Source organism: Elgaria multicarinata, chromosome 3 (genome assembly GCF_023053635.1).
Source record: "Elgaria multicarinata webbii isolate HBS135686 ecotype San Diego chromosome 3, rElgMul1.1.pri, whole genome shotgun sequence".
In the NCBI taxonomy this organism is placed as follows: Eukaryota; Metazoa; Chordata; class Lepidosauria; order Squamata; family Anguidae; genus Elgaria; species Elgaria multicarinata.
In genome coordinates this window covers 270,653-285,220 of record NC_086173.1, presented here as the reverse complement: position 1 = coordinate 285,220, position 14,568 = coordinate 270,653, and the positions used below count along the sequence as shown (strand labels likewise).

The 14,568-nt window shown below is 46.2% G+C and overlaps 1 protein-coding gene across 1 annotated transcript in view; it reads left to right on the top strand.

Annotated features, from left to right (window-relative positions):
• The window catches only part of MAB21L3 (mab-21 like 3), a 28,082-nt gene extending 17,578 nt beyond the window's left edge, over nucleotides 1–10,504 (top strand). The window contains exons 4-7 of the mRNA XM_063123014.1: nucleotides 3,198–3,489; nucleotides 5,360–5,541; nucleotides 6,475–6,669; nucleotides 10,271–10,504. Of these exons, the coding sequence (XP_062979084.1) occupies nucleotides 3,198–3,489; nucleotides 5,360–5,541; nucleotides 6,475–6,669; nucleotides 10,271–10,504 (903 nt within the window). The remainder of the gene's footprint in view (nucleotides 1–3,197; nucleotides 3,490–5,359; nucleotides 5,542–6,474; nucleotides 6,670–10,270) is intronic.
• The last annotated feature ends 4,064 nt before the right edge of the window (nucleotides 10,505–14,568 follow it).

Here is a 14,568-nt window from a genome sequence, read left to right as displayed (position 1 = left end):
GGTTTTTTCTTTTCTTTTTTTTTGCCCTTAGAGACCTCCCCCTTGACTTCCTCTGTCAAACTCCTGTTTGCTCCCCCTGTTTGCTCGCTCTCTGGGAGCTGGCTTTCTTTTCTAGCTTCTAGTTCAGCTAGGCCAGCTGCTCTTCTCTGCTTCTGCTCAGCTCCAAGTCAGGAAGTAGAATGAGGTCACTGGGAGGCCAACAACAATCAACAGCAATCAGGCTACTGATTGCTGAGAACAATCAGGCCACACACTGTCCCCACACACCCCTTCCCTTCTTCACTCAGCACTCAGGAGCACATGGCAAGCACATGGTCTCTTTGAACTGGCAACCTTCTGGATTTCCTTGAGGCCTCTCTTCTCCCGCTTGCCTTGGTCTCCTTTTCCCCTACACTCCCCCTGTCAAACTCCTGTTTGCTCCCCCTGTTCACTCGCTCTGATCGCTCACTCTCTGGGAGCTGGCTTTCTTTTCTAGCTTCTAGTTCATCTAGGCCAGCTGCTCTTCTCTGCTTCTGCTCTGCTCCAAGTCAGGAAGTAGGGGCTTCCTTCCCTCCCAGACAGTTTCAAGGGGGCAGGTTTTCCTGGATCTTAGCAATGGAACTGCCAGACCAGATTTGGAGCATGGACATTCATGGCATCCTCCCAAGAACAGTCTTCTGGCCCATAACCTTTCCAGTCTATGAAATATTGGGGGCAGCCTCAGTATAGCTGGGAATCCAGTATGTCCTCCACTTCATATTCATCCTCCCCATCCACTGTAATGGGTGGTGGTGGTGATGGACGATCCCCAGAAAGATGGGTTGGTAAATCAGGAACCAGAAGTGAGCGGTGGAAAACTGAGTGAATAGGTAGAGATGAGGGCAATTTTAGGCGGAACACTACTGCGTTGATTTGTGCAACAATGGGAAAGTGTCCAATGAAATGGGCATCGAGCTTGTGAATGGGTCGATGGTTGACAGCCATCCCATACAGGGATGGTAGCAATAATTTGCAAAGAAAGGGGTCTGGTGAGTAGAAGAGAGTAGGGAGTTGTTATATGCAAATTCTGCTAAAGGCAAGAGCTCTGCCCATTTCTCCTGCTGTAAGTTCACATAGCAATGGAGGTATTGCTCCAGTGTAGCATTAGTGCACTCAGTTTGCCCATCAGATTGAAGATGATGGGCCAAAGAGAGATAGAGCTACACGTCCAAGGACTTGAACACAGACTGCCAGAAATGAGCTGTGAATTGAGTGTCATGATCCAAAACAATGTGTTCTGGCAGACCATGTAGTTGGAAGATATTTCGATTGAACAACTGAGTTGTCTCTTTGGCTGAGGGGATTCCAGGGCAGGCAATGGAGTGGGCCATCTTTGAAAACAGGTCTACTACCACCAGGATGGTGCTGTAGGTTCTGGAAATGGGCAATTTTTTAATAAAGTCCATAGATAGCATCTTCCATGGCCAAGAAGGGGTTTCTAGGGGGAGCAAAAGATCTGCAGGCTTTCCAGGTTGGATCGCTGGCAGATATCACATGCTGCAACGCAGCGTTCTGTACCTTTTGGCCTCCAAAATTACCTAGTAAGCAAGTGGAGTCTTTTGTATAGGCCAAAATGTCCTGGCTGTCATGGCATAATTGAAGTACTTCTGCTCAGAGGGCCCCTGGTGGACCATAAAGACATCTGGTGGAACATAATGGGATAGCAATCCATTTTGGACTGAGAAACTTTCCTGAAGATTGGTTATTCTGGCACTGAAGGAGATGGGTCTGAGCTTAAGGATCCTGCTGCTGTTGGTCATGGACCTGGTCAGCCATGAACAGTGGGATCTGGATAGCCAAAAAGTTTTCAGAGCATAAAACTGTGGATACTGAGTTTTCATCCCGAACCAGGGAGTACTCTGGCTTCTGGGACGGGGCATCTGCTTGCCGGTTTTTACTGGGAATGTAGGTTACAGTGAAGTTAAAGTGGGAAAAGATAAAGGACTACCGAATCTGACGCTGGTTTAACTTGCAAGCTGTTTGTAGATATTCAAGACTCAGGTGGTCTGTGCGTACCTGAATTGGGTGTGCCCCAATTGTCTCCAAGGGCTCCTCAAGTAGGGACATGACACTTAAGTTACTGAAAAAATAAATAAATCCAAAGTCTGTGATGTGAACCACAATTTCTGTATCTGGACATGTGTTTGATAACTGCAAAAGAGAATAGGGCTAGGTTTTTGGATCCATTACCACAGCCTTTAGTTATTGGGCTCCATCACACCTACTTTTCTTTCCTGATTTGCCTCCGTGATTTCCACCTCCATTTCGTTAATGTGTCAAGCTAATGGTCCCTTTTACATGTGTTTGTGGTATCACCACTGTATTGGTTTGCTCTCCCACTCCACCCCACCCCTTCGCCTTCCCCCTCCAGTTCATTGGTTATTGTCATTGTTGGACATTGTGATGGATGGGCACCTTCCCCTCCTCACCGTGGCTTTGTTGTCTAGCATTTTACCATGCTGGAGGAGGAGAACCTCCTGCCTACCTCTTTCGTGAGCAAGGCCTCCCTTCAAAGCACACACCTCCAACGTACGAGGATGGCAATACATGGGGGTGGAAGGGTGCTTTAATCCCGCATGGAGGTAATAAACCAGACTTTCCCCACTCTAGGAAAATACAGGAAATGGAGGGGAAGAGGCAGGGTGACTGCAGGACAGGCACGACATCATGTCAGTACTGCGCTGCAAAACAGCAAACCAGGCACGATGAGAGTGCGGTAGAATGCTGTTATAATGGAGCCCATTGTCTGTGTGATCAGTTTGTTTATTGCATGTTAGCATTAGTATGTAATCTTACTTTTTATTCCTGACTGTAGATAGCAGATATACCATTCTGCTTGACAAAACCCTGAATGTGTCTATGCCAAGAGGGAGTGGTTCAATAATGTTAACACATGTCCACTGTTAGCAGATGTAGAGTAGTAGCGAAGGCCGGAATCCTAAACGTATATCCAAATCTAAGCCACGTCCTTACCGGGTCACTTTATAGCAGCCACTGTTCTCTCAGCCTTAATCCCCACATCCCTCCACCCCTCCATCACAATACTAGCCGACTTTGCCTGACTGCTGACCTCATGGGGAACTTGACATAGGCTGCTGCTGTTCCTTTCTCACTGCTTTCTGGAGTTCCATTGCCATCCCCTTCCAGTTTCCTGTTCCAACCTTTCTGAATTTGTGTAGGTATTAGCGCCCAGCCACTTGCTCTTCACTGTGCCACTACTTGGCCTGTCTGGATACAAAGAGGGCCAGAAACGACGCTGGCGTTACTACACGGTCCACGGAACAAAACTCCTGTCTCCTGTCAGAGACCCGGAAGAGATGCAGCAGTGGCTGGAAGTGGAACAGTTCTCCAAGAGCCTCCAGCAGTGGCATGAGGCAGAGGTGAACATTGAGGGTGACCTTGTGCCTGCCAAAGTCCTTACTGTCTTCCGAGAACTTGTGGAGAAATCGATTGTGTCTTGCAATCTCATGGGTGAGTTCACTGTAGGTGGTGTGAAAGGAACTGCTTATTGTGGCAGGGCTTTGCTTCCACGACCAATTGCAGGCACTCCCTGTGGCCTTCCCACACCGCCACAGCCTCTCCAGCTGCAGCAGCGTTCCCCTGCCTTCTCTGACACATCTGCAAGCAACTGTCCTTCTGACTACAGTACCAGGCTAGCGGAAAGCTTCCTTAGCAAGCGTTCAAGTGATCTGTCACGAGTTTATTTACGTAAGGGGCATATCCCTAAGAGAGAATGCAAAGAGACATTTCATTCGCATGCTCTTGTCTTTTTTGTGTCTGAAGCGCAGAACAGCTGTCAGATGAGAAGAAATAGAGAGAAGGGAGATTTCACACTGAAAGTAAAGAATGCTGCTGAGCTCATACTGTGGAAAAGACTCTTCTTGGTTAGCATGTTTTCTGCCTTGCCAATATGCTCTGGGCACTTCCACATCTGTGCGTTGTTGAGCTATTTCTGCTCATGTATCTTTTACTGTGCCTGCAAAATCTCCCCCCCCCAGCCCCCCAGTTCTGCTTCCCCCTGCAGTTAATTTTTTATATTTTTTTATTTTTATTTCTGCACAATTACAATAGTACAGCAGCCTGAAACTGTCCAATTACAGTAAAACAACACACTATTAAACAATATAGCCGAAGAGAAAGTATTATAATTAGTTTTTGGAAAAGTTTGTGGACTACGTTGGGATAGCAACTGGAAGTTGACACTGCTCTGGTCAGGAAACCTAGATATGCCTACTCAGGAGTAAGAACCATAGAACTGAATGGGACTGAGTCCCAGCCACTGGCAGCCTCGCTCACCTTCTCCGTGAAATATTCAGACGCCCTCTCTCCCTCCCCCTTCACGGTTGAGCAGTTGAGCAGAGAACCGCCCCGCCCTCCTCTTTTGTCAGCAAGACACATGCCCCCAACAAAAAACGTGATGGTCCGATATAGCACAAGGACAGTAATACATGGGATGGAAGAGCAGCTTTATTGTGCATGGAAGGAAAAGAACTGGACTTTTCCTGCTCCAAAATAAGATGGAAAATGGAGGGGAAGAGGTGAGATGAGCGCAGGACAGGAACAATGTCATGTGAGAACCAGGCTGCAAAAACACATGCCAGGAATGGCAAGAGCGTGATAAATGTGTGATGGAGCTAGCAATAGCTCCAAAAGGACAATCAATGCTTCACATCAAGACTTCTTTGGGGATGTGGAAAGAAGAACACATACTGGACACTATGGTTTCCTGATCTCCCCACCAATTAATTGACAATTTAATTAATTGACTGATCTTCCCAGTCAATTATGGGCCTCCAATTCACAGGGTGGCCCTTCTAAGCAGTTTTGTTACCTTTTATGTTATCTATAAGGTTATCAAGTCCAGCTCAATGCAGGAATCCACCTTAAAGCATCCCTGACAGATGGCTGTCCAACTGCCTCTTGAAGGCCTCCAGTGTGGGAGAGCCCACTGCCTCCCTAGGTAACTGGTTCCATTGTCATACTGCTCTAACAGTCAGGACGTTTTTACTGATGTCCAGCTGGAATCTGGCTTCCTGTAACTTGAGCCTATTAGTCTGTGTCCTGCACTCTGAGATGTTTGAGAAGAGGTCCTGGCCCTCCTCTGTGTGACAACCTTTCAAGTATTTGAAGAGTGCTATTCTGTGTAGCTCTAGGGTGTATAGATCCCTAGACTCAGGCTTGTCCTGGTTTCAGGGCCTTAATTTGACCCCAAAGTGGTTTTGATATGGAGCAATGCTTTTCTCCCCTTTGATGTCAATGCTAATAGCTCTACTATAACTTGCTTTGCTTGCGCTGTGGGCTATCCTCTGCTGACAATATGCTCTTGATGTCCCTTCCCCAGACAAAGTCAGCATTGTAGAAGGCTTCAGCTCAGTGGTCCATGTTGCTGTCGAGACACCCAGTTCCCAGGTGGAGGTTGAGCTGGTTCCAACGATTGAGATCCCAACATGTTGGCCTCAGAAAAGCAAGTGGCCCCGATGCTTCAAGCCCTGGCCTTGCCAGGAAAAAGTACAGTGTGTTAAGGTATCAGGAGAGATGATATTCATGGGCTGTGGTTTTATTCCAAAGAGAAGCAAAAAGAGGCACTTGACAGCAGGATTTGGCAATGAGGATTTATAATGGTATTGACAACGGTTGGGACCCATGACTCATTCCATATACTGTTTCCAAACTGCTTTCAATGCGTTCTATCCTGCTTGGCGTAAATCTGGCCGCAGTTAATGTTACTTAATATCAGGGATTATCTTCTCACTGATTTCCTCCAGCCATGCCAGAAATGAAATGGGAGGGTGGGGTCAAGCAGCACATCTCCTGTGAACTAGAGTGAAGAATGTGAGTCGTATTTGCATTTCAACCCTCCATATTTCGGGAGAGAGAGGAAATGTACACAGCCCATGAAAATATGGAGAATGGCACCAATCCAATACCTGCTAGTAGGGTCAGGGAAGATGGCCACTCCCATGTTCCATTCAATTTACTCTACAATATAGTGACAGTGTCTTCTCTGGTTTTTCCCCTTGCAGCCACTAAAACCAGTCCCATGTTCTCCTGTCTCCACCAGTGGACCAATTAATAACCTATGGAGGCAAATAGAAAGACACTTGTGGAAGCCTCTCCAGATATGTATAGAGCTCCTTCTAGTAGAGACTTACCAAAGCCTAAGCCTGAGCATATCATCTTCTAGAGGCAATGAGCTAAGGGCAATAAGCTAAGTGTGTATGAGTTTCTTTAAATTCAGAATATTTTCATTGTACATTTTGTCATTTTAAATCTGCTTCAGAGTATAAGTACCCTCCCTTGGGATAGGGTTGACTAAAATAAATGATTAAATTTGGGATTACAAATGCAGTTTTACAGAGATGCTTGACTTGTCTCTGGTGCTACACTCTGACTAAGATATCCTCAGTCAACTTTCCCCATCCTTTCCAGCATGACTTTTTCTACTTCTTTCTGCAGTCTTTTGGCTTTGATCTCTTGGCCTCTTCCAATTACCACTGGCACCTGAGCTTCTCACGAGCTGAGCGCATATTAATGGCAGGACTTGATGAGGATGGTGGTTGTCGCATGATGTGCTTCCGGGTTTTGCGGCAAATGAAGGAGGATGTCTGGTGTGTGGGAAATAAGCCAATCCTCACATCCTTCCACCTGAAGGTGAGTACAGCCAACAAGAGCAGGGAGGCTGGAATGGGTAGATAAAGATATGTAGTGCGGGAGCTCCTGCTTTATTGGGGGGACTTGCTCCTTGCGAATGATTTGCAAGGAGCTGCACTAAAAACAATCTGTGCTCCATTCCAGAGGAGTGTATGAAGCTTAGGGTGACCCTATGAAAAGGAGGACCGGGCTCCTGTATCTTTAACAGTTGTGTTGAAAAGGGGATTTCAGAGGTGTCATTTGTATATATGGAGAACCTGGTGAATTTCCTATATATAGAAATGACACCTGCTGAATTTCCCTTTTCAATACAACTGTTAAAGATACTGGAGCCCTGTCCTCCTTTTCATATAGTCACCCTAATAAAGCTGCCTTATAACTTTGTCAGACTATTGGTCCATTTAGGCCCTGTCTAGCCTGACTCCTTCAACAGACCTTTCCCACTCCTGCTAATTCAAGATCCTATTGACTGAGATCTTCTACCTGTAAAGTTTGTGCTGGGAGCTATGGCCCCTTCCAAATAAAATAGGTTCTAGAATCCCCTAGATTCTGCCAAATGAGCCTTTTTAAATTCACGATCTATGCACAGTAATGAATTATCTGTAATCACACATTTTACAGACTGATGCTATGCACAGTAAAAACAAGGACACCTTTAAAAATATGAGGTTATTTTTTTTTAAAAAAAATATAACTTCTTCCAAGAAGCTCAGGTTAGTATAACTCTGCTTTATACTCATAATAACCTTGAGAGGTAAGTTAGACTAAGGCCGTTGTTAGACAAGGCGTTAGCCTGGTGTGAGGCCCGGTCTCCCTCCTGTGCATCCAGATGACGCACAGGGGATCCTGGGGTCAGGCCGGGCTAAGTCCTCCCTTAACCCGGGATAACCGGATGCAGTTATGGCCCGGCTTTTCCGTAGCTGAGGCCAGGGCTGCGGAAAGTCTAGCAGGGTCTGTGGCTTTTCCCGGCTGCTCGCTTACTTGCGAGTAGCCAGTAGAAGCCACGGACTGGGCACAGCGCTCATAGGCCAGGGGAAAGACCGGACCCAGCAGGAGAGGGTGGGGAGAAGAACGGGGACAGGCATCAGGGACGGGGACAGGGCCTGGCGAGCGGGGACAGGGGACGGGCAGGGGGAGCGGGGAACCCTTTATTTTTAAAAAATAACTTTCTGCAGACTGTTTTGAGCAAATAAGCCAACCTGGATTAAAAAATCCCAACATACATCATGATAACATATTGTGGGTTATCATTTCATCCAAATGTAATCTTTGCTTTTAGTAATGGAAACAGCTCTGTATATACTGTATATTAATTTGCTCAAAACAGTCTGCAGAAAGTTATTTAACACATCCCGGGTTATCATGTTGTCTGTTGGTCATCGTGGATTATTTTGGTCGCCTACAAAGTTGTGCAGCAGGAGTGGTTCAGATTGCTGTTCTTCATGACGGGTCATCACGTCATGTTCCTGCTATTGACTAGTTATTCTTCTGCTGAGATTTGGAACTTCCTGTCATTTTGGCTTTGAGCCAAACTTCATGTTTTGTGGGAAATCTCTCCCATAACATATAGTTGAACCTGATGTGGGTCTACACAAAGTATTCAGTGCAGAAAAGGAGACCCAGGACTGGAGAGAACCACTATCTTATTTTGTTAATAACTGCTGTTGTGGTAACCCAACACCACAGAATGGCTTCATTCAAATGCAAATACAGTTTGACTAAAAGGGCTCAATTATTTATTTTTAATGTTAATTTAATGGGTTTTTTTAATGTAACTTATTTGGGCTATTAAATTATCAATGAGATCCAGTGTGTTGTAGCAGCTAGAGCACTGGGTTTAGATATGGCAGAGACACATTCAGTTCCTTGTTCAGCCGTAGAGCTTACTTGGACAAGTCACTTAGGGCCTTGCTAGACCTACGAGATAATCCGGTCGGGAGTAGGGGCGCCGCCGCGCTGCAGCTAGCGCGCCCCGTTGCCCCTAGCCAGACGTCAACACACAACGGGGCAAGGGAAAGCCCCGTCGCGTGCTCCGGTTTTTTTAAGCTTAAAGGGCTATGTGCGCAGGAGTGCACCCACGAAAAAGGTAAGTGTTTTTTTTTAAAAAATAAAGGGTTCCCCGCTCCCCCTGCCCGTCCCCTGTCCCCGCTCGCCAGGCCCTGTTCCCGTCCCTGATGCCTGCCCCCGTTCTTCTCCCCACCCTCTCCTGCTGGGTCCGGTCTTTCCCCCGGCCCCCATCTCCCCCCCGTGATTCCCCCCCCCGGCCCGATGGCCCTGCTCTCCTTAAGGAAGCAGTAGTGCAACCACTCCTGAAGAAGCCCACCCTGGACCCAGTGGTATTAGACAACTACCGCAAAGTCGCAAACACCCCTTTTTTAGGGAAGGTACTTGAGAGGGTTGTGGCAGAGCAACTGCAGGCACTCTTGGAGGATCCTGATTATCTGGACCCATTCCAGTCTGGGTTCTGATCTGGTTACGGGACTGAATCAGCCTTGGTCACCCTGATGGATGACCTTTATCGAGAGAGGGACAGGGGGAATGCAACCCTGTTAATCCTGCTCGACCTCTCGGCGGCTTTTGATACCATCGACCATGGTATCCTCCTGGATCGACTCCGTGGGCTGGTCATCGGAGGCACTGTGTTATGGTGGTTCCAGTCCTACCTACGGGGTCGTTTTCAGAGAATAGCATTGGGTGACCAGTCCTCGGCCCCATGGCAATTGAGCTATGGAGTGCTGCGGGGCACCATCTTGTCCCCAATGTTATTTAACATCTATATGATGCCGTTGAGAGCGGTCATTAGGGGATTTGGAGCTAAATGCCATCAATACGCTGATGACAATATCTCCCTGTGACAACTGAATCAGGTGAGGCTGTGCAGGTCCTGAACCAGTGTCTAGACTCAGTAATGGGCTGGTTGAGGGCCAATAAACTGAGACTGAATCCTGGCAAGACGGAAGCCCTGTGGGTGAGTGGTTCCCAAGTCCGAAAGAACAGGTTCGTAGTTTGGGGGTACTCTTAGACCCACCTCTGTCGCTGGAGGCTTAAGTGGCCGCTGCGGCTCAGAGTGCCTTTTACCATCTTCGGCTGGTTTGCCAACTACGGCCTCTCCTGGACAGGGATAGCTTGGCCACAGTGGTACAGGCATTGGTAACCTCAAGGTTGGATTACTGCAACGTGCTCCATGTGGATAAGAAGCTGCTCCGGAAGCTGGATCTAGTGCAAAATGCTGCAGCTTGGCTGTTGTCTGGAGCTGCCCCTTTCCAGCATGTAACTCCTCGTGAGTAGTCACCCATGATGAATTAGCCGCATCATGCAAACTCTAGTTGCTATGTTTCTCTAGTGAGTTGACTACCTTAACTTCTCCAGGGTATGCCCGGTTTAAAAGGCTCCAGCAGGTTATAACTTGCTTTCCTTGCCCAAGCTCACTATATTCCCCCACCCTGTCAGCAAGCAGCAGTGAGGGCCATGAAACAGTGCTTCTGTGTGATTCTGCTATACTGGGCAGGGCTGATTCATTCCATGCAGCATTTCTTGTATTTTTGTTGAATTTACTCCATTGTGCTCAGTAGTGTTTTGTTTTTTCTGTGTTTGATTCCAGATGGTGCTTTTTTGGACCTGTGAGAAGTACCCTCGCTCCAACGACTGGTGCTGTTTCCACACAGGCTTCCTACGGATAGTCCAGAAGCTGCATAAATGTGTCAGCCAGCACTTCCTGAAACACTACTTCCTCAAGGGCACCAACCTGTTGAAGTATGCCAACCCCATTGACCTGGACACGGTGGCAGCCCAGCTGGCCATCTTCTTAGAGAATCCTCGACTTCCCCTAGACTGAAGGGGCGGGAAGGGGGGCTTCTGAGCTAGCCTTTGCCCTCTTCCTTAATTCCTCTGTGTGGTTATCCCTTTAGGTGATGCGTAGGAGCAGAGAGACAAATAAATAGCATCTTTTGTGTTCCGCCTTTCCAAAAGCCTTATTCAGCATGGTTAAAGCCATAGTTTAAGCTATCTTCTGAACACGGCCTGGCTTTCTGGCTTAACCACCCTGATGAAAGCCATGGTTTAAGGTGTCTTCTGAATGGGCCCAGAGAGGGCTGATGGGAGTTGTAGGACAAAATATCTGGACAGTGACAAGTTGCAAACCTTTGATTTACAGAGAAGTAACTCAAAGTAAAGTTCCTAAGGAACTTACAATCTAACATTTAATGCAGGCTGTGAGGGATGTGGGGGCACAGGATGGAGGGGAGGAAAATGGAGGAGGGGGATAATAGGGGGAAGAATATACATTTAATTCCTGTACTGGGGCTTCTTTTCAATGAGGGGTGAGGACTAGTGAGTTGTGCCAAAGGCTTCCTAAAAAAGTGGATTTTGAGAAGGGCTTTGGAATGTAAGGCAGCATCACACAGAAGGGTATTCTAGTAACAATATAGTTATCCTTTATTTTAGACCCAGTCATTCCAAAGTGTATTTACATAAGCTTGGTCTGAGAATACTGAATATACTTTACCAAGAGACGAGTTCTAAATGGGTCACCTGGTACCCTGCTGACTTGTGGAGCATTGTCAGGCCTTTTACCTGCCACATGGTGGCAGCTTTGCTGCATTATTGATGATGAGACAACTTCTCAACATCAGCACACTCTCAGTGTTCTTGTCATTGACATTAAGCAGTGAATGGAACACACAATTTAAAGGGGAAAGGATCTCCTGAAGCTCCTAGAAAGCGCCACCCTGAGATCTTATTGATATAGGGCGGGATATAAATGTTTTAAATAAAAATAAATAATAAATAAAAAGGCACTTCTGATTAGCACCAGGGCATGTCAAATAAGGGCTAGCCTAAATTACACAGCTAAAAAAGACAGGCTTAAAACCTAGTATCTGCGATCTTGTGGAAAGAGCACAGCTGAGCATAGTGCTCTAGTTCTTTGAGCCATGCCGTTAGACTGCCCACCCAATGTTCAGGGGCCTAGTGCAAAGGGCAGCTTGATTGTGGCTGCCTCTCCCTGCCATCATGACTTAACTGTTTCCTGGACAGAGAAAAGGAGAGCTCTTGTGCCTTCCTGTTGCTATAGGCATACCTTCCAGAGCAGAAGCAGAACTGCCGAGACTCGACGGGCAAGGGTATGGTTTATATCATCTGCTTACTGATGATATCAAGCCTTGTAATGATATCTCTACGACCTGTGTCTGCAGGGCAAACTGGATGACTGAATGGGATCTGGACCAGTATGACATTCAAAATCTCTTAGAGGTCATTCTTTTCTTCAGATGGGAGTGCTTTCCTCTCCCTGCCAGATCTAGGACTCCATCACACCTACTCCCCCTCCCCCACCCACGGTTTGAGTCCGCGGTTTCCCCCTCCGTTTCCTTAGCAAGTCTAGAGCTGGGCGCGTCCACGTCTGTGCGCTGTTGCGCTGTTTCAGTTCATGTCTCTTTTCACCTTGCCACTACTATGCCAGCAAAATCCCCCACTACATTCTCCTTCCCCCTGCAGTTAATTTTTTATATATATTTTAAAATTATTTTTTACTTCTGCGCAAATACAATTGTACAGCAGCCTGAAACTGAACAATTACGGTAAAACAACACACTATGCTTTCCACTAAGATCATATTAAACAATATAACTGAAGAGAAAGTATTACAATTAGTTTTTGGAGAAGTTTGTGCTCAATGTTGACTTGACAAGGTCAGGAGACCTAGACATGTCTACTCAGAAGTAAGAACCATAGAGTTGAATGGGGCTGAGTCCCAGGCACAGGCAGCTTCGCAAGTCTCCGCAGAGTGTTTGGATGCCCTCTCTCCCTCCCCCTTCCTGGTTGAGCAGTTGAGCAGAGAACTGCCCCACCCTCCTCTTTTGTCAGCAAGACAAAACACACTCACGCTCGCAACAAAAAACGTGATGGTCAGTAATACATGGGATGGAAGAGCAGCTTTATTGCGCATGGAGGGGAAAAGAACTGGACTTTCCCCGCTTCAAAATAGGATGGAAAACCGAGGGAAAGAGGTGGGATGAGCGCAGGACAGGGACAATGCTGCAAAAACAACTACTGGACATGGCAAGAGTGCAATAACTTGCTGGTGTGATGGAGCTCCTAATCATTGGTGCTTGCTCAAAAGCATATTTATTAGCAAAGAGACTTCCCAGCCAACAGATTCCAATGTTCACACTTCCTGTAGACTATGCTAAGAAACTGAGATCCCAATTTAAAAGGAGTTAGCTGGATCTAACTGTTGGAGAAATCCTCAACTGATTCAAATGAGTTTGGATTTCTTTGTATCAACCTGTGGATTTTGTAGTGGACCAGCTCTTTCTGGGACTTGTAGATTCTGCAGACTTCCAGAATGTTTTTTTATTTTATTTTGGGGGGAGATTTGCAGTTGCACTAAAACATGTTAGCACAAGTGCAGATTTGGTACTAACAAGCATTCCTGCAAGTGGAACAAAATTCCCCATACACCCCTAAAAGAAAATCCAATTCACGCAATAAGCAGATAACACAACGAAAGATGCCTGACAATCCATGACACACAGATGGAACACATTTAACCAAATCCATGTATTCCTACCAGCCGGTTGAGCAACTTGACCCAGTGAGCGCTCATGAATGATTCTCTGTCTGCCTGGAGCAGAGTGCCACCCAGCTCTACTCTGCACCCTTAAGACTCTTTTATAAATTACCTGGATAAGAGTGTAGAACAATGCTTCTCAAATTTGCAGGTGGCATGAAGCTCGGAGAACTAGCTAGCAAGACAGAAATAACTTGTCTAAAATCAACAAGATAAAACTCACCAGAAAGCAATGCATTTAAGTACCTTTAGGGACTGCATTTAAGTACAAAAAACTGAAGGCAGAAGTATAGAATGGGGGAGACTTGTGTGCAAAGTATCTAAATGTCTTAGTTGATCATAAGCAGTGTTTTTAAAAAGTTAAAACAACAACACTACATTATCCGAAGCATAGTGTCCAGATCACAAAAAGTAAGTTCACTTGTTCTGTGCTTGTCAGGCCACATCTGGAGCATTGTGCCAAGTTCTGGACATCACATTTTAAGAAGGACATTGACAAGCTGTTTCATGTCCCTAAGAGCACCATCAGGATGGTGAGGAACCTGAAAACCTAAGCACTGTTCAGGTGTTAAGCGTGAACAGGATAGAAAAAAGTGTGAGATGAGCTTATGCACGCCGCCCTCGCCCTGTATCACCTCATTGTGTACAGCTCCTCAGCTCTGACCTTTCTGTTTGGAAAAGGAGTTCTGCTTCCGGTTGTTTGAAGAGCACACAGAGATTAGAATTCCTGTTCTGATAAGGGGATGGCATGTAATGAAATTTCCTTCAGCCAGCCAAAATTATGCTGACAGGTATTACCATATGAAAAGGAGGACAGGGTTCCCATATCTTTAACAGTTGCATAGAAGAGGGAATTTCGGCAGGTGTCATTTGTATATATGGAGAACCTGGTGAAATTCCCTCTTCATTACAACAGTTAAAGCTGCAGGAACTATACTAACCAGATTTAAAAGAGGGCAGGGCACCTGCGGCTTTAACTGGTGTGATGAAGAGGAAATTTCACCAGGTTCCCCATATATACAAATGACACCTGCTGAAATTCCCTCTTCTATGCAACTGTTAAAGATACAGGAGCCCTGTCCTCCTTTTCATATGGTCACCCTACCCAGAAGACTGTCTCTTCTGCTGCTCCCAGACTGTGGAATGGCCTGCCGGAGGAGATTTGTCAACTTAACAGTCTTTTGGCATTTAAGAAAGCTATAAAAACTGATCTGGCAGGCCTATCCAGTAGAATTTTAGGATGCTTTTAGGATGTTTTTAGGATGTTTTAACAATGTATACTATGTTTTTAATCAGTATTTTATGTACTTTATATTAATGTTGTTCTCTGC